We start from the raw sequence: 17,599 nt of genomic DNA, 5'->3' as shown, positions 1-17,599 counted from the left end.
TGGCGGCCGCTGCCGGCGCGGGGCGGAGCGCGGTCGCCATGGTGAGGGGGGTGAGGCGGGCGGGGAGCCATTTTGCTGCGAGCGGCCGCGGGCCCCGGCACCGCTCGCCGGACGCGGCTCGGCGCTGGCCCCGCCGCTCCTTTCGCGCCTCCCGCTGAAGGTCCGGCTGGCGGGACGAGCCCGGCGCTGCGGGCCGGAGGATGCGGAGGGGCAGAGTCGCCACTGCATCGTCGCGCCGTCCCCGGGGGGTGGCTGCCGCCTGGCCCCGGTGGCCACTGGCGGGCCCGCGCGGCTGAGGCGGGCGGGCAGAGGCGGGCCCGCCGAGGATGAGTGCGGGTTGTGGGCCGGACCCCCCTTGCAAGAGAGCCCGGCAGAGCACCGCCAGCCTCGGCGGCGGCTCCCAGGAAGAGCAGTTGCCACCGCTCGGTCTCCGTCAGGAGGGACCCGGGGGCGGCTGCTCCAGCGGCAGCCCCTCCACCGCCGTGGGGAACAAAGGTTGGTACGGGCCGGGGTTGCGCCCTCCCCGGGGCAGGGGAGCGGCCAGACGGGCGCCGTGGCTAGGCGCGGCGAAAGGTTGCCGGGGGTAGTGTCCTACGTCGTTCCCCCCGGCCTTCTGCAGCTTAGGCGGTTTCGGAGTGCCGGGAGACGGGACGGTTCTGTCTGAGGAGCCTGAGCAGTGCAAAACTTGCCCCAGCCGAGCCCCAGTCCCCGCTGCCCTGTCCCGCCTCCGTGGGTGCCGCTGGGGCTCGGCGGGAGGAGGTGGCCGGGCCGGGGTCTCTGCCGCGTTGCTGTGCCCCTCTCTACTGCTTCGTGCTTCTCTGCTGTGCTTCTGTCGGCGTGATACGCTGAAGGGAGGACAGCGTTAAATGGCGAGAGGCCCCTGGTGCCGGTGCCCGGAGCTGGCCTTCAGTGGTGGGCTGGAATCGTCTCTCACTTGGCTTCCCGGAGCAGCGTGTCCGCTGTATCCGAGCCCAGAGGCGCGGGGCAGCGCGCATCGCTTTCCTTCGCGGGCGACTTTGTGTCCGATTCTTTTAAAACAACAACAAAAAATCGGTATCAGCACAAGCATCCAAATGCGTGAGGTGTGAGCTTCTAAAGGTAGTGCGTTTCCTGTGTGAGAGGAGTTGCATCAAGAGAAATCGGGTGCAGCGAGGTGTCGCACCAGGCTATCACAACCAGGAGAGCTGGGGGCAATGACAGAAACCCACGTGGGCGTGTGGCCGCAGGCCTGTAGTGCTCCTGGTCCTATGCAGTACTCCTGCTGTCTTATAAAGCTGCAGGCAAGTTTTCACGTGGCTTCCATAGGTTGTTTTTATTTGGAGCTGTCACTTCCAAGTAAACATTTTCACGCACCATGGCGTACCTGCTTTAGGAATAGAAAGAAATGCAGCGAAGAGAAAAACATCCCAAACAGATTTCTTGTGGTCTTCAGTTGACAGCTTAAACCTCACTAAGCAGAAACTGAGAGGCATCTTTAAACAGGTAATAGTTTGAAGTTGTATATATCCACTCCTACAGAATGATAAATAAGAGTCTTCTAAAAATCCCGTTGTTTTCCACAGTTTTTTTTATGAGCAATCTTCAACAGGAATTTAGAGACTACTTAAGGAATTACACCAGAGTCTGTTTTCATTGCTTATGCCTTATGCGTGTGGTGTTCTTTTGTTGCCTGTTAATGTTTTACCACCTTATCTGTAGCAAAAAGAGATGTTAGTAGTATTAAAGAAAAATGGTGTGTATTATATTTGTTATAGGACTTAAATGGATATTCAGATGTTCAAGTTCAGACCAAAGCCATTTTATTCTGTTCTAATGCTGCTAACATTTCTATTTGTTGTGCTTGTTATTCCTTTCTCGATGAAAATTTGTATCTCAAGAAGTAGTCGTCTACCTTAGGAGAGGTTTGTTCATCCTGTATTTTAACATGTCTGTTGAGGTTTTTTTCTAGCTGCTGCTTTCACCTTTCTGTAGGTAACATGGGTTAGCATTTCAAGTATAGGAAGGTGAAATTGGATTAAAAAGAGTGACTAATACACCCCAGTTTCAGCAGATCTTTAGAAATAAAAATCTTGTAGCTCATCAAATCCATCAAGCTGTTATTTTTGCTCAAGTGTAGTGAAACTGAGTAGTTGCTGAAAAACTGAATGTCAGAGTATGGCATACATATCCTCTCCCTACATAGGGCTTCTTGGCATTACCCTCTGGTGACCTAGTCACATGGAAGTAGTTTTGTACTGTTGGTTGTGCTGTTTCAGAAGAAATTAAAATGTTTGGAGTATTTTCTGGAGATTACTCATTCATTCTAGAAATTCTGTACTTTTGAGGAGAATATTTGATAACCAGCTGTGGAAAAGTGTTCAAGACTTTCAGTGTTAGGGAAAGCATTTGGGAAACAATGTTTTTTAAGTTACCCATGGCCTAAGCTACTTGTGCTACAAGTTACAGCAACTTTGTTTGCAGCAAAACACTTGAGTGGCTATTAATCAGGATAGCCAAATCGGCTCTACTGGCTTTAAAGTTCTGCAAAACTACTGTTGCAATAGAGGAACTACAAATTATAGTTTACTAATTGAAAGCAGTGAGTAAACATCTTGCAGCATCAGTAGTGGCAGGTTGGTAAATGGCAAAGGGAAAGGGAACTAAAGCTAGTTGACAACTTTTCAGTTAAGAAAAAGTGTTTTTTCTCAGCACTCGCCACTTCTATTGTGAACAATCTTTATATATATTATGTTTCACATTACTATAAACAAGGTTCTCAGGTGGGTTTTCTAAGATACCTATTAGTTAGTTTCTTGTTTATGTTGCGATGTGTTTCCTCTTTGTTCCAAAATTCTGCAGAAGGCTTTCAGGGCTCGCTGTGATGGTAATTAAAGGTGGTAATGAGAGTTGGGAAGTTCAAGTTGCTGGCTGTGGTTTTTATTTTATTCTAGAAATCCATATGTGTGTTTTACCTGTATTAAAAAAAAGTAGTTAAAACCCCACCATTCAGCAAGCCTGGCACTTATAATACAGAAACTGCATCTGTTGATAGATAGAAACTAAATATTGCATCACCTATAGTTCTAACAGTCTTAGTGTCTGGATGCTTGCTATAGTAGAGATAATAGTGTGCACTTAATTAAGGTGTTTTTATCTTTCTCCAGTACAAGTTCTCACACTTGTATGCAATCACATTGCAGTTTTGTCTTGTTTCCTGTAATAATGTAGTGAATTGTGGTTTTTCAGTTTGCAAACAACGGACAATTACCTCTTGGTTGGAGAATAAAGGACCCAAGACAACTGAGTCCAAAAGGTAAAATGCACAGCATACCTATTCAAAAGTTGTGTTCTTTGAATGGGCCTGTGGGGAACTCCAAAAGTGCAGCCTGCCAGTACAACTCCCTGCTTGAAAGAAGGCAGCTCAATTCCTGCTCCTTCTTTAACTTGAGTACATCCTCTTGAGTGTAACTGACAACTTTCCTTGCAAAAAGCTAACTACTCCCTACCTTTCCCCTTTGATCTCTGAACCTCAACTTTTTTTCTGACTTGGCTTCCTGAAGCACCTTGCTGTTCACACTGTTCCTGCAGAGAAAAAGAGGGGAACTTGTAGCCAGGGGAGGCATGACTACTGCTTCTAGTGGCAACCAACCACTAGGTTGAGTTAGCTGTGATATGAAACTATGTCCTTAGTCAATAGCTCTCATTTTATTTTTGTTTAGCATAGATTTTGGGTGATAGCCCAACGTTCAACTCATAGGTCTGTTGTTAATTTATAGGCAAAAGTGTGTTTTGGTTTATCTCATTGGTCTGTGATTACATGTGAAGCACATGTGACTTGATTTAGTTTGCACCAGCATTTACTGGTGCTCAAATGTGCTTTCAGTTTTTTTTTAAGAGTCACAGGCTGCTTACAAAAGTAAGGAAGTAATAGGATGTTTTTTAGACACTATTGTCTTCTGCTCTTCTGAAAGATGTATTTGTTACTCTGAGAAAATGACTATGAAACAACTGGTTTCCTTGCTCACAGTATTTAGTTGATGAAAATGGGAGTTATGATGGATTCTTTCGTGACTTAACTTTTTTTATCTGGAGAAAATAACTAAATAATAGCTTAATAGTGTTTAAATTTGAATAGGGATAATGAATCACTAGTAAGGTAAGCAACTGTGTTGGAGCCTGTAAATGGAAACAGGCTGTTAGTGAGCTACATTCCCCAGTGCTGTAAAACTTGATGATCCTGGCGATAATCAGTTAGAGAGTATAATGGCTAAAATTCTGTGGCTTCTGTTGTATATTTATAATAATTCCTTTTAAAAAAAAAATCCCCAAACCTCAGAAACTTCATTTGGAGATTAGACATTAAATTTCCTTATTTCTGTTCCACAGCTTACACGGCAAAATTAATAACAATACTGAAGTAGATCCCAAGATGACTTCCATTAAGAAGGAGAACATTTGTGAGCATGATGTGAAAAAAATAGAGAATGTTTGTCAGCAAAATTACTCAAAAATATCTGTGGAGGTTGGTGCGAACCATGTAAATTTACTTCAGACGGGCAGCATGTGTAACTTAGAGGCTGAGGACAAAAGTTCCGTCTTGGAGACACAGCCTGCAAAGGGGATGCAGTCTGGAGACCTCTTTAAAAATGCCAACATTGATCAGATGCACAAAACCGGCAAGCAGGCTCAGAGAGGCTCTGAGGAAAGCAGTGGTAAATGGACTCGGAAGAAATTATCATCAGGCCAGTCTGATGGAAAAATGGGAAATGCAAAGCTTTCTTCAAAAGACATTGAGACAGATGGGCAAGTGGCTTCGTGCAATTCACAAAAGTTGAAGACTTGCAGTTCTGTCTGTTTAACAGGTGAACAAGGAGAAGGGGATGTAGTTCCAGAAAGTCCACTTTCAGATGCTGGTTGTGATGCTTGTATATCTGATGTTGGAGGTGCTGGGAAACTGAGCAGATATCAGAGCAGTTCAGGGGATTCACCTGCTTTTGAGAAAGAAAGTGAACCAGAGTCACCGATGGATGTAGATACCTCCAAAAACAGCTGTCACGGGTCAGAGGCTGATGAAGAAACGAGTCCGTTTCTTGATGAGCGGGAGGAAATGAACGTGTCAAAACCCATAAACAAATCTTTCAGCACTCAATATGGAGATGCTGAACTGGAGTCAAGAAAGTCATGTTTTTCTGATAAGGGATGTGAAAGCTTTGAGGAAATAGATAATTCTGTTAAAGAGGACGGTCTGCATACAAAGTCATCTGGGATCACTCCTGCTCCGTCATCAGAGTGCAAAGGTGCAAAACAGGGAGTGAAAAGAGACTCCAAAATCACCTCTCACTTCATGAGAATACCTAAAGTTGAAGAGAAAAGGTAGGGTGTGCTCTCTCCCTCTTCATCTGTTTTTTCACATTTGAGAGTTTCCTCTTTGGTGATAGTGCTTTGGAGACTGGATTTTATAAAGAGTTTTGCAAAATGTATGCTAAGGCACAAAGATAACTTTGATTTAAGCTTCAAGTAACTTATTTTTAATGGGACAGCTTGTTGTATTTTTAAAGGATATGTTTGTCTAGTGCAACTTTAAAATCATTGGAAATCTGTTGAAAATGGGAATTAAAGCTGTTGTAGGAAGTTGATTATCAAAGAAGTTATTTTGGACCATGGGATTTGTAATGCTTGCAAATGAATGATGATATAGGAGTGCTTTATGGAATGTAGCTCTAGCACTCAGAATACTTGAACAAACTGATGTTCCCTTGTTTTATTGGGGTTTTTGTTTCATCTGTCAAAATACTGAATCTATTTTGTTGAAGCATCAGTGCTACTGAGCCTTTCATTGAAGTAAGTATGAAAAAAAATCTCTTTTGAAAGGAATTGTAGGGATGTGGGAGTGTTTTTTCAGGTTTGGTGGTTTTTTGGGGGCTTTATTCATAATTTGGGAAAAAGGAGGACTGATGATTACTCACTACAGCAATGAAAATAAGTCTTGAGCATGTCCCAGGACTCTGCATGCTAGGTGTTGTGTAAGGATAAAGGGATAATCTCTGCTCTGAAGAGCTTAGATGCCAGTGGGAGCTGAGAAAGTGAGTAAACAGCCAAGGAGTAAGCAGAAACAAGAGGACTCTGTGCTGAAAATAAGCGGTTATCTTGGTAGACTCGAGTCCTTGAAATAGGATAAAAAAGTAGTTTTGCACATCTTTAGTGGGAGGTCCTTTCTGGATTTGAGGAGCAAGACAAGCTGTACTTCTTGAAGGAAATGAAGTGAGTGATGGAGGGTGGCTGACTAGTGACAGGAGCTTGTGTCTGAGAACTCTTAGGAGATGAGTAGACTGAGAGTGAATTTGGAAAACAAAGATAGTTCTTGGAGGGGAAAAATGAATGGCTGAATAATTTACTACTAAAAAAAAGTATGGAAAAGGGATTCATAAAGTTTAAAATGATGGGTTTAGGGAGTATTCTTTTTACTAATTTAAATGAATTGCTGTTGTAGCAAACCAGCAGAGTTTGGGGCTTGTGTTTGTCAGTGCTAGAGCATGATATGTTACAATAAATGTACATTTGAGAAGGGAAACTCACTGACAAAAGTTGTACTGTGTATATAGATTGGAATCCTAGCAGTGCTCTAGAGAGTAATTACTAAGGTAGAGGATGAGGATGTGCAGATTATTTTCTTTCAATTTGGGGACCTAAATGAGATTATGTGAAGGTTATAAACCTCAGTGCCTGGCAAAATAGTGGTATTGCCTAAGGAACTTGAAGGGCAGTTGAAGAAATTAATATTAAAGCTTTCCTCCTGGTTTTTGCTAGACCAAGTCCACAGCAGCTGATAGAGTGAGTTGAATATTGTGGAGAAAGAAGCAGTAGTATATTTAACAGGCTTCAGTCATCAGTAATACTATGCTAGAATTACCCTTTGGTTTTCAGTGAGCACAGTGGCTGGTTCCCAGTGTTGTGCCCATGTGGTCTGCATGTGCTGGGCCGGGCTGGAGGCAGTGTCTGTGTCTTGAATGTACTGGTATATGCTGAGACCTGAGACGTAGGGAACAGGTTGGGCAACATCTTTATCCAAGGGTGGAGTAAGTTTGCTAAGGGGGATTTAGAGGTCTGAATAGTACCTCAAAGTCTAGGCTTTCAACTCGTTTTGCATTTTACTCTGAGAACTTTCTCTTGCGTGAGATACATCTGGTATGTTACATCAAGTATATAGCAGGTTCAGACTTCTCTTCCCCAAAATATCTCAGGTTCATGCAAACACCTTTGATCATTGAAGGGATTTGTTCATCTGCACTTGCATAGGTTTGAATTTTGCAAGTGTTTTTCACATTAGCTTTGAACTTCTACTTCCATTGCAAGTATTTTATGCTTGGCATGACAAATACAACCCTAGTGAGAAAGAGTGGCGAAGAATTTTTGTGTGGGTTTAGGTTTTTGTGGTCTGTTTTTTAGTTTGAGGAAGGAATCTGTACATGCACACTTTTATTTTCCTAACAGTTGAGATGGGGCTGTAGAGGGTATCCTGGCAAATACAGGTTTTGAGTCTGTCTCGTGACCCTAGATAAACAGGTCCTATTGGGAAAGAGTGTGACTCTGCAGAGCAGAACCCTGCCTTGCTTGCGTATTGCAGCTCTGGAGGCGTTTGTAAGCCTATAGGGAAGAATGTTTTGGTAGACATCTTTTACTTGCCTGTGTTGGGGAGGAGGAGGTTGTTGGTGGCAGCAATTTTCCCCAAATAAAGACTAGCAAATAAACTGGCTCTGTTACAAACATCACCCTGGAGCAGAAGTTCATGTATATGCCTACAAGGTTTTTCAGGGGATATAAAATGTTTCAATGTATTTTGTTTTAACAACAGAAAAGAAAAGTATGAGTTCAAACCCCAGAGGGCAGGAAGAAAGAATCCTAAATACGTGCCACCTCCTCTTCCAACTAATAAGAAATGGTTTGGGACCCCAATTGAAGACATGAGAAGGTTGCCTATGTGTGGGGCCCGTCTTGCTCATCTGCGACCCTCAGCCACTCACACAGTAACTGTCAGGGTATGGTAATTAACTACTTTACCTGAAATGACATTTCTTACTGCATTGTTCAATAATATGAAATGCCAAATGTTAGTCTTATAGTATTAGCAGGTTATGGAAGTCTTTTTTTTTTTTTGCCTTTCTTTGCAAGCAGACTGGGGCAGCTGATTTCTCCTGAAAACTGACTTTTCTGACACACAGAATTAGGATGTTTAGATCCAGAAGAAGTGTAATTATGATTTTACTGCCTCTGGCTTGTATTTTTCTTTTGCATAGTTGTGTATACTTCCTTGTCTGAGTTATAAACTGTCAATTTAAATACTTCTGTGAATAAAAATATCAATTTCAATATTTTTGTGTTATTTTCATGTTAATATGACTTTGTTTTGGGCTCAAGATATACAAAAGGCTCAAAATATTCAAGCTGTGAACAATACAAAGACAGAAGAGGAGTTTCTACCAACCTTACCACTGCATCTTAGATCAAATCTTATATATTTGCCTTCAGTCTCTTGGAGTAGTGTGCGGTCAAATTTATTGTTGTAATAAAACACATGACCAGAAACCTGCAGAGCCTTGGATAAATTGCAATCAAAAGCAAAGCACATTAAGTTTAAATGGAAGTTTTGAGAGAATCAGTGCTGCCAGAAGGCCTTAGAGCAGATTAAGTCTTTAAGAACATCATGTTGTTTTACTTTTTTGTATTTCTGTGGTTTAAACTTGAAATATTGCTATATGTGTAATAATTTCTCATCCTCTTCAGTGTTAGGTGTAAAAATGTTGTTTCTGCACATGACCATGATTAGAGTTGAAATGACATTTTGAAAATATTTGAATGAAGCTATGTAAATACTTAAATTCATAAATGAGGAAGTATTTAGCTGATAATTTGACATGAAATAATTGCTTGCATTACCTAAGTATCATGTAAGAGTAACAGGTGGACTTTTTTTTCTGAGTATCTATCTTGTGGTTAATTGATAGCCTTCCCCTTTTCAAAAAGGGTGACTGTAGATGAGAGCTTTTTCTAACTCTGTTTTTCCTTACTGTTTAGTTACTTAAAAGCTTGGAAGTAGAGTCTGAGCCTTCTTTACCCCTCCTGTGTTGCAGGTAGATCTTCTGAGGGAAGGAGAGGTGCCTAAACCTTTTCCAACTCACTACAAAGATTTGTGGGACAACAAACATGTTAAAATGCCCTGCTCAGAGCAAAATTTATACCCTGTAGAAGATGAGGTGAGCTATTTATGCCTGTGTGATCGAATAAGTATGTTTATCTATAGATGAGTTTACCACGTTTATGCAGTTAGCAAACTGTATGTATGAAATTAGAAAATCAAACAGATGAACATACTTGGTCTGAAAAGGTGGATTTGGGATCATGATGCTTCAAGCAGAGCAGTAGACTTTTTTTACCTCCTAGTAATTATTTTTAGCCAACCATTGATTTGATGGTGTGTATGTTTCTGTGCTTATGATGTATAACCTTATACTCCCATATATGTTACGTATTTATTTACTTAAGTGTTTATGTGTTCTATTATTTTTTAGTGAAGCAATTTGTGAATGAATTTGTAACCACATTCTGATTATACTATTCTGACTAGTAGTGCTGATAGATTGAGGTGTATCTCTGCTGCTCTCTTGAAACAATGACAAAGAGATTAGAGTTGGCCCTGCATGGTTTGTTGGTCTGGTATTTCTTGTCACTACTTGAGACTTAAACATACCCGCTGAAATACTTCAGACTGTAGTGAATAAAATGAGCAAGTGTGTCCTATAGTGAAGGCTGTGTAATGATTATTGATACTATTGATAGCCTCTAGGAAACACTCTCAGTCTCTTCATTTATCAGTTTTACAGACACAGTATAAAGTGAATGTAAATGATGTTTCAGAGAGGAAGAGTGAATGGAATCTTTGTTGCCAGTTGAGCAAGATGAGTCTCTGCCCTGGTGGTAGTGTCATAAGAAATGCCATTATTGCTTGAAATGGGCAATAAAACTTTCTGTTGAGGGAAAGTATCCCAAGATGTCTTTAATTTGGAGTGGCACAGGAGTCAGCTGAAGCAATACGCTTTTGTAATCTGTGCCTTTTTTGTTCTTAACATTATGTTTTAATAAAGTTGTTTGAGTTTGTATTTTTGAGTTGTGGATGCTGTGGTCATATTTCATCTGCAAAATCTGCTTTTATTTTCACAAGGAATGTACTGAACACTATTTGTCCTTGAGCTAGCCTGAGAAAAAGTGCTGTATATGTGAAAAAGACCTCATGAATTTTGTGAATGCTTCAATTAAGGGACTCTTAAGCAAATGAAATGCAGTGCTCTAGAAGCTGCAGAAGTGCTTTACAGTTACTCAAGAAAGGTGACTTATTTTTAAGGAACACTACAAGTAAAGCATGTGACAAGGAAGACAGTTATTAGTAGATATTTCTGTTTTGAATAACTTAATCTGACTTTGGTTTGATCATTTGTTTTAAAGAATGGAGATAGAACTGCTGGGAGTCGATGGGAACTAATCCAAACTGCCTTACTTAACAAATTTACTTGCTCGCATGATTTGAAGGTAAGTTTGTCAATTTGGAACCAAGTCTGTATGGATATATTCAGGCTCTCTGTGTGCTGTTACTGATTTCTGTCTTGGTCTCATTTGGTTAATCACTTAGAAAAAGTAGCTTTTAAAAAGATCTGCCATTTAAGAGATTCTTCAATGAATTAAGGGTCTTAATTAATGAGTCTTTTAGTTACCGTGGAGTTTAGAAGTTGTTAAAATGGATTGCTTTTTGTAAGGCTACTCAAAACTGTTTGTCCAGTAGTATCTACTAATGGTAAATGTACCTACTAAATGTATCTACTACTTTGTGGTAAATGTACCGTGGAAGCTTCTTCTGTGACCAGATGGTAGGGTGATGCAGTGGTGGGAGTTGAAAACAGCAACTGTTCACACCAGTATACTCCACTAAAATTGCAGTGACTTAAGCTGCTGACAAAAATCTGTGAGTTCTGGAAACTAACACTTTAACTCCCAGGGTTTTTATTGGCTTCTAATGTATTGTGGTTCGGAGCAGCTTAGAATTACAGAATCACAGAATCTTAAGGGTTGGAAGGGACCTTGGAAGATCATCTAGTCCAACACCCTTGCCAGAGCAGGACTACCTAGAGTAAGTCACATAGGAACTCATATAGGTGTGTTTTGAATGTCCCCAGAAAAGGAGACTCAGCAACCCATCTGGGCAGCCTGTTCCAGTGCTAAACAATTGTGAAGAATAATTTAATTTAGATTTTACCTGAAAGGCAGGGAAGGAGAAGGATGCGAAAGCTACAGATAAACTTGAATAAATAGTGCTCTCCCAGCAGCTAATGAAACTTCCCTTGATCATGTTGATTTACCTGGTATTTTTTCTTGAGAATTTTTAAAAGGAGGAGGTGGTTGTTGTTAAGTGACTATTTGGTTTTATAATGAATCTGATACTTTTAAGTTTGTAAAGTGGTAAAACTTCTGCTGGAGGACATTTGGCATTTTTAAAGCAAGCAAACATGCAGTGAGGACTGTTTCTTATGTGTTATAGGCAGATCCAAGCATGACTTAGCATGTTTTGTGCTAGTGGGAGAAACCTGTAGACTAGAGCTTAGCCAATGCTAAATCTAAAATGCAGGGTTGGAGTTCATGGAATTGAATTGTATAAGCAGCTTTATGGTGTCTGGCAGGGTCCGTGCCAGGCTTTAGCCACCAGATGGTACTATTCCTCCAAAAAGGGACTTGCATACAATCTTGGTATATAATGGTCTCTAAGTTTGTTTTGTTCTGCTCTTCCCCTAGGAGGCTATACTGAGATACAACGTTGCTTATTCCAAGAAATGGGACTTCACTGCTCTTACTGACTTCTGTGAGAAGGTAAACCAAGTTGATTTAAAATAGGAAGAAAAGTAAAATATAAGTGACTACTCTGTCTCTGTTTCAATGCTTTCAGCTTTTTTTCCCTTCTCAAGAGTAAAGATTTTTGCAGCCATTGTTTACATGGACAGTTATTTGGCTGGTAACTTCAGTGGAAATGATCATTATACTTTATAAAGTGGACTAATTTTAAACATTAAGCAGGTAATTTGAGTGCTTAACTAACAACTGAGGTTACTGAAGGTAAGATGAGAAATTACTTCTATTTTATGATAACCAGATTTATTAATACAATGTATTAATAAGTATGGTTATCATATTTCCAGCGTAGTGGTTTCTTGTTTTAAAAAGTATTGCTGCTCTTTTCCTATTTTAAACAACTTTATTGTTGTATTACGGTGGTGTTTGTATAGACTGTGCTGCTTTGGTCTATCAGTAAAGTTCTCCTATATGCTGAGATGATGAATTTAAACTGTAGAGCCTTTGAAAGACTGGAGTGGTTTTTATGACTTCATATTAATTTCCTGCAGAAGAATGGAAAATAAAAATGAGTAGAAGGTGGCAAATGCAAGTTAATGTACCTCCTGGCTGGCTTTCAGAAACTATGCTAATTAAAGCAGTATGGGAGACTAAATGAGATGCAGTAGAGATGGTTGTATTTTTCTTCCACCAACTCAAAAGTTCTTATAAAACATGTGTGCTTGTTTTATTGGGAGGGGCTTGGTAAGCTGTATTAAGGTTCAGTACAAACTAAATTAGATTTGAAGCTAATTTTGTTAATTATGTATGTTTAAAGTATACGTCTACTTAATTCATGTGATCAGAGGAACTGTTCTTTCTGCTGCCTATTTCTCTTGCACATAGTGACTACTGTTTACAGAATGAGCTTTGTTTCTCATGCAACACTGTTATTAGTGCCAGAGGGTGCCTAAAAACCAGCAGAGAGTACCTATCAAACAGCAGTATCATATTTGCTGGCCATGAGAGCTACTGTGTTTGCCCATCTTGCCAATGTAGTGCTCCCTCTTATCATCTGTGGGGGTCTCTCTTTTTCAGACTGTTGTGTTTGGACAGTAGAGGCAGTGAACATTGGGTCACACTGCTCCTGTTCACTCTTGTACTAACTGAAATTAACTGGGCTTGTTCAGTCTTGTTTTCTTACATATTTAAATTATTAGAATGTTTTCAAGTACTGGCAAACTATTTAAAAATCTGACTCAGGCACATGCCAGATTTGCATCATATTGCTACAAATGCAACTGAGCTTGTCCTGATGCTTTCATATTGTGCATCTGGGAGTTCAGAAACTATGGATGATTAGTTTCAGAGATCATCAGCCAGGGAGAGTAATATCAGCTGTCTCTAGAGAAGAGCGAAGTGATAGGGAATAAACTATCTATTGGGCATCAGTCTTTCACTGAGGGTGAAAAGACAATTTCTGTCACCTGAGAATGATGATTTATTGATGAGGTTCCTAGATGAAGGCAGGAGAACTATTTCAAACATGCGTTTTAGACAGACAATGGTGAAAAGCATGCAGCAGTCTATTAAATAGGAAACAGTGAAGCACTATAAGGGAGAGGATCCTTGTAGACCACAGGAGCAATATCTTATCCTGGCATTGTTTATTGAATTTAGGGAACAGAACATGGGGAAGGGATCCATCTTGCAGAGAGATACTTTATTAAGGGATATATGAACTCTTCAAGTTCTGTAAATTAACGAGGTGTCTGCTTTCAGTCTGCTCAAGTAAGCAGCTATTGAGTGAGAAATTGAGATTCTAGGTGAAAGTGACCTAAATATACTAGCTATTGTGAAGTGTAGCTTTTGAAATGACTGTATTTGGGAGTTCATGATTAAGGGCCTACCATTGGCTTGTGTATTTTCTTGTGTTATTGTTTTGAGGGAACAGGGGAACTGTTTCAAGTGATGTTTCCTCAACAGAAGTTAAGAAGGTTGGTTGAAAGGAAAGCTGGCTTGAGTATTCAGACCAAAGAGACGTATAGCAGCTCAAGAGAGGGAGAAAGTGTCACAAATATATAGTAAAAGAAAAAGATAAAACGAGAGTCTGTGATCCTCAAATATCTAGTTATATTCTTGGAGACTGTTGACGTCTAATACATTCTCAACCAACAATCCTTTAGTCTGATTTAGAAGGAAACCAGATCTGCACATCTAATGTCTGTTTTTCTGAATCTCTTAAGGCTGCTGTATCCAGATTATTACCTCAATAGGACTGTGGTTGATAAACTGAAGTACCATTTGTTATATCTTCTGATTCTGGATACAACTCACCTTACCTATCCATTTGCTAAGTGCTTTCATATCACTCTTGCATTGTGTTTCCTGTTTTAGGTAGTTTTCTTCCAAGTAACACAGTCAAAATATGCTTTATTTAAAAATCAAAAGATTCAAATAAATTTCTTTGTAAGAATCACCAGTTTCTTGCACTTAAGTTTATTTTCCTTTAATATTAAAACACTTTCAGCTTTCTTAACTAATGGGAAATAAATACCATGTATGTGAGCCAGGATTTTCTTCCAGAACAACATACCCTGACATGTACAGGCTGACTGGTTGTACAGTTCGGCCAAAGCATTGTCAGAAGAGGGAGCCATCATGCTACTTTTAAACAGTTGTTTTGGATGCCAGTTAGTGTGTGGAAGGAAAATTCAGGTTTGTACAACGAAATAAATTTGTTTGGTTTTTTTGTTCAAGTTCATAGCACCCATCAGTAATGTATGTAAAGCAGTTTGTTTGCTTCAGACATGACAGTTTTGTTATCCTCCATGGAATTCCCACACTGTTGTATTGATTTGTTTTGCCACCTGTTTGTTAATATTGGCAAACAGGCTTAGGATTTATTGAAGTTATTACTTAGTGGATGAAAATTATTAGTGCTGACATTTTTCTTGGTAAGAAAAATTCCTGCTCATCTGGAAGTCACCTGATTCTCCAGAACTTACCTAGAAGGCAGGCAGGAAAGGGTAAGTAATGAGCATAGAAGGAAATGTGAGGAAATGGCTGTGGATGGAGTTATCTTGGGACCCACAATGTGTTGCAGGTGAGCTTTATGTATGTGAAGGATGATAGATTGGGAATTTATTGCATGCTTTTGATCAACAGTGCTAGGTACTATAGTAGCTTCTATTCTTATTTCTTGTAGATTTGCTGTTCTTCTTCCAGGCAAGACCAAATTATTTTGCATTTGTGCATGAAATCATCTAGTGAAGTCATTCAAGGCTTATGACTTATCTCCAGCAACAGCAACTTTATTTAAAAGGAAAAGTAGGGCATTATCATTTAAGAAATCACAAGATCTGCCGCATAAGATGGGGCCTGCTTGTTCTGTACATACTTTGTTTTTATTGTATTGTTTAAGTCTCTTAGAGCTCAAGCATAATTCTTATTAATGTTGTTTCATGAACTTTTCCTCTTATTGCTTACATCTGTCTTGCTCTTGCAGGAACAGAGGAGTGTTTAAATCTGAAAATGACATGACATTGCAGAAGTAGTCTGTAACTTTCTTTAAAAGTGATCCTTCTTTTAAATTCAGTTTTAGTTGCATAGTATACAAGAACTTGTCAGCAGGATTTATGGTGTGGAGCTTCAGGAGCCTGCATGATATAGAACTTCTGTCATCGTTAAAATCTGAGGTTTTTTGAGATGGTGAGCAGCCTCCTAACTTGTTGTTTACCTCTTAGAGTAGAGCTGTAACAGACTGAGTTGTTAGGTTCCATCTACAACTTGAGATATAGCAGCAATACTGAATAAACCTACTTAAAAAGTGTAACAGACACGGTGACACAGTTGCTGTGTGAAATAATGTCTATGCCCTATGCATTGCTGAAAAGGATTAAAACCAGTGCTTAGGCATGTCCTTAAAAAACTAACTTTGATCTTTGGTGATATACTCATGTATTGGAATACATATACAATGTAGCTTAGACTTAGATTTGATCTCTTAGGAAGCATAGTCCAAAGGTTGTTTAGGTAAATTTGTGTGACATAGGCAGTGATCGTCTCTGAGCTTCTGTGAGTCATCTGAAAAAGAGATCACAGTACATCTTGCAGATATTCACACTGTATCCATAAATATTCCTATGTTTACCTGGACTCTTTGAACTTCATCATCTTGGTGGAAAGTTTGTGTCTGAAAGGGAGAAAACACAATAAAAAGAGTCAGGAATTGTGTAAAGGTGTGTAGAAGTTTTTATATGAGTAATATATAAATAAGCTACGACTGTTAAGTCTTTCACTATTGATCGAAATGAGGTTTGGGTGTAACAGTGGTGTCCAAAATGAATGTAAGAGAGGATGAGGAGGAAAGGACTGTTCTTGCTTCTAGTACGACAGTCAAGGGACACCAGATGAGTGTTTCTATCAGGTAGGGGTTTCAAAACCAGACAAAAGAAATAACTTCTTTAGATACTGAATAAAAGGCTGTGGAACTACTTGTCAGGGCATATAGAGGATACTCTGGCTTTATATCAGGTTTTGAAGGGATTTGGAAAACTTGCTGGTAGTAAAATCTCATTGACATGTACACAGTTACTGTGATGGATTCTGGAAAATTCTGAAACTGATTACTGCAAGTAAAGTGTGTTGTGAGGAAATGCTGCTGAGTTACTTCCTTTTCTTGCTGATAGACTTTGCTAGGCAACTGTTGATGAGGAGCTCTCATGAACTTTTGTTCATGACTTACAACACCGATTGTAGTTGGGAGATGGAAGTGGCCTTGTCATGCAGGTCTGATAATACCAGTATGAGATGTGGCTGATGGAAAGGCATGAGGATCTATACAGTAGCCTCTTTTAGGAGGACAAAATAGTAAAGGTAATTGACATTTAAAAAAAACCCCATTTGAAGGCACTTATGCCTTTTAAAATTTGTTTTTCCAGGCTGTCTGCAGAGATTTAAGCCCTTGTGCCTACTTGATACAAGTAGGAAGATTTAAGGAGGATACACTATTGGTATCTTTACAGAGACACACTCTCAATCTCTACTGTATAATACTCAGTTTCCAACTGTTATGTTTGGCTTTTAGTGCAGGAAAATGTGTGTCTGCAGTGCCTGTTATGGATGTCCTGTGGTCTTTTTGTCTTTTGGGAAATCTATTTTAAGCCAATCAGTCTATGTAATGACCAGGATCCTGGATATTTGCTGATGATTTCAATATCAATTCAGCACTCAGGAACTTTTCTGTTTTGAAAGAAGCTGTACAACTTTTATGTTCAGATTTTTCTAACTTTAAAGAAACATGATGCATGCTTTTCAGAAAAACTTGTCTATACTGAATTGCAAAGAAGAACTTTCAGCATGAAGGAGAAAGCATAAACCAGGCTACATTATCTGTGCTGCTTTTTCTCCTTTAGCAATCAAGCATAAGTTCACTGGTTTTAGCCTCAAAACTGACTGTTGGAAGGGTTTTTTTTTTAATGGCACAAGTCTCAGTTTATGCTAAAATCTGATAAAAAGCTGTATAGCAGGAAGGTCAGTTGTCAAGCTGAAGGATTATATTGCTGTCTTTCTTCACCTTTTAGTTATGCTTTTCCATGATATAGAAGATCAGCTAAAAAAAAAAAGTTTGCCTTACTATTACAGCTGTAATTAGTTTTGAAACAGCATTAGGAGTGCCATTTGCATGAGGATCATACTTCTGGATGCTAGATGCCTGTAGAAGTCGGAACGGTCAGAATGTGAGGCCTCC

At 39.8% G+C, this 17,599-nt stretch overlaps 1 protein-coding gene across 4 annotated transcripts in view; it reads left to right on the top strand.

The window, feature by feature from the left end:
* Nucleotides 1-52: 52 nt before the first annotated feature.
* PARG (poly(ADP-ribose) glycohydrolase) overlaps nucleotides 53-17,599 on the top strand; it is a 63,477-nt gene continuing 45,930 nt past the window's right edge. For 3 of the 4 annotated variants that reach the window (XM_062001556.1, XM_062001557.1, XM_062001559.1), the window contains exons 1-7: nucleotides 53-495; nucleotides 3,226-3,292; nucleotides 4,366-5,352; nucleotides 7,832-8,015; nucleotides 9,108-9,230; nucleotides 10,477-10,560; nucleotides 11,815-11,889. In XM_062001556.1, coding sequence (XP_061857540.1) covers nucleotides 327-495; nucleotides 3,226-3,292; nucleotides 4,366-5,352; nucleotides 7,832-8,015; nucleotides 9,108-9,230; nucleotides 10,477-10,560; nucleotides 11,815-11,889 — 1,689 coding nt within the window. In that variant the 5' untranslated portion in view covers nucleotides 53-326. Of the gene's footprint in view, nucleotides 496-1,028; nucleotides 1,483-3,225; nucleotides 3,293-4,365; nucleotides 5,353-7,831; nucleotides 8,016-9,107; nucleotides 9,231-10,476; nucleotides 10,561-11,814; nucleotides 11,890-17,599 lie in introns of those variants that run through there. The other variant, XM_062001558.1, reaches the window with a different exon arrangement.

This window comes from Colius striatus, chromosome 8 (genome assembly GCF_028858725.1).
Source record: "Colius striatus isolate bColStr4 chromosome 8, bColStr4.1.hap1, whole genome shotgun sequence".
Classification (NCBI taxonomy): domain Eukaryota; kingdom Metazoa; phylum Chordata; class Aves; order Coliiformes; family Coliidae; genus Colius; species Colius striatus.
The sequence above is the reverse complement of the archived record's forward strand: the minus strand, read 5'-3'. Positions and strand labels throughout refer to the sequence as shown.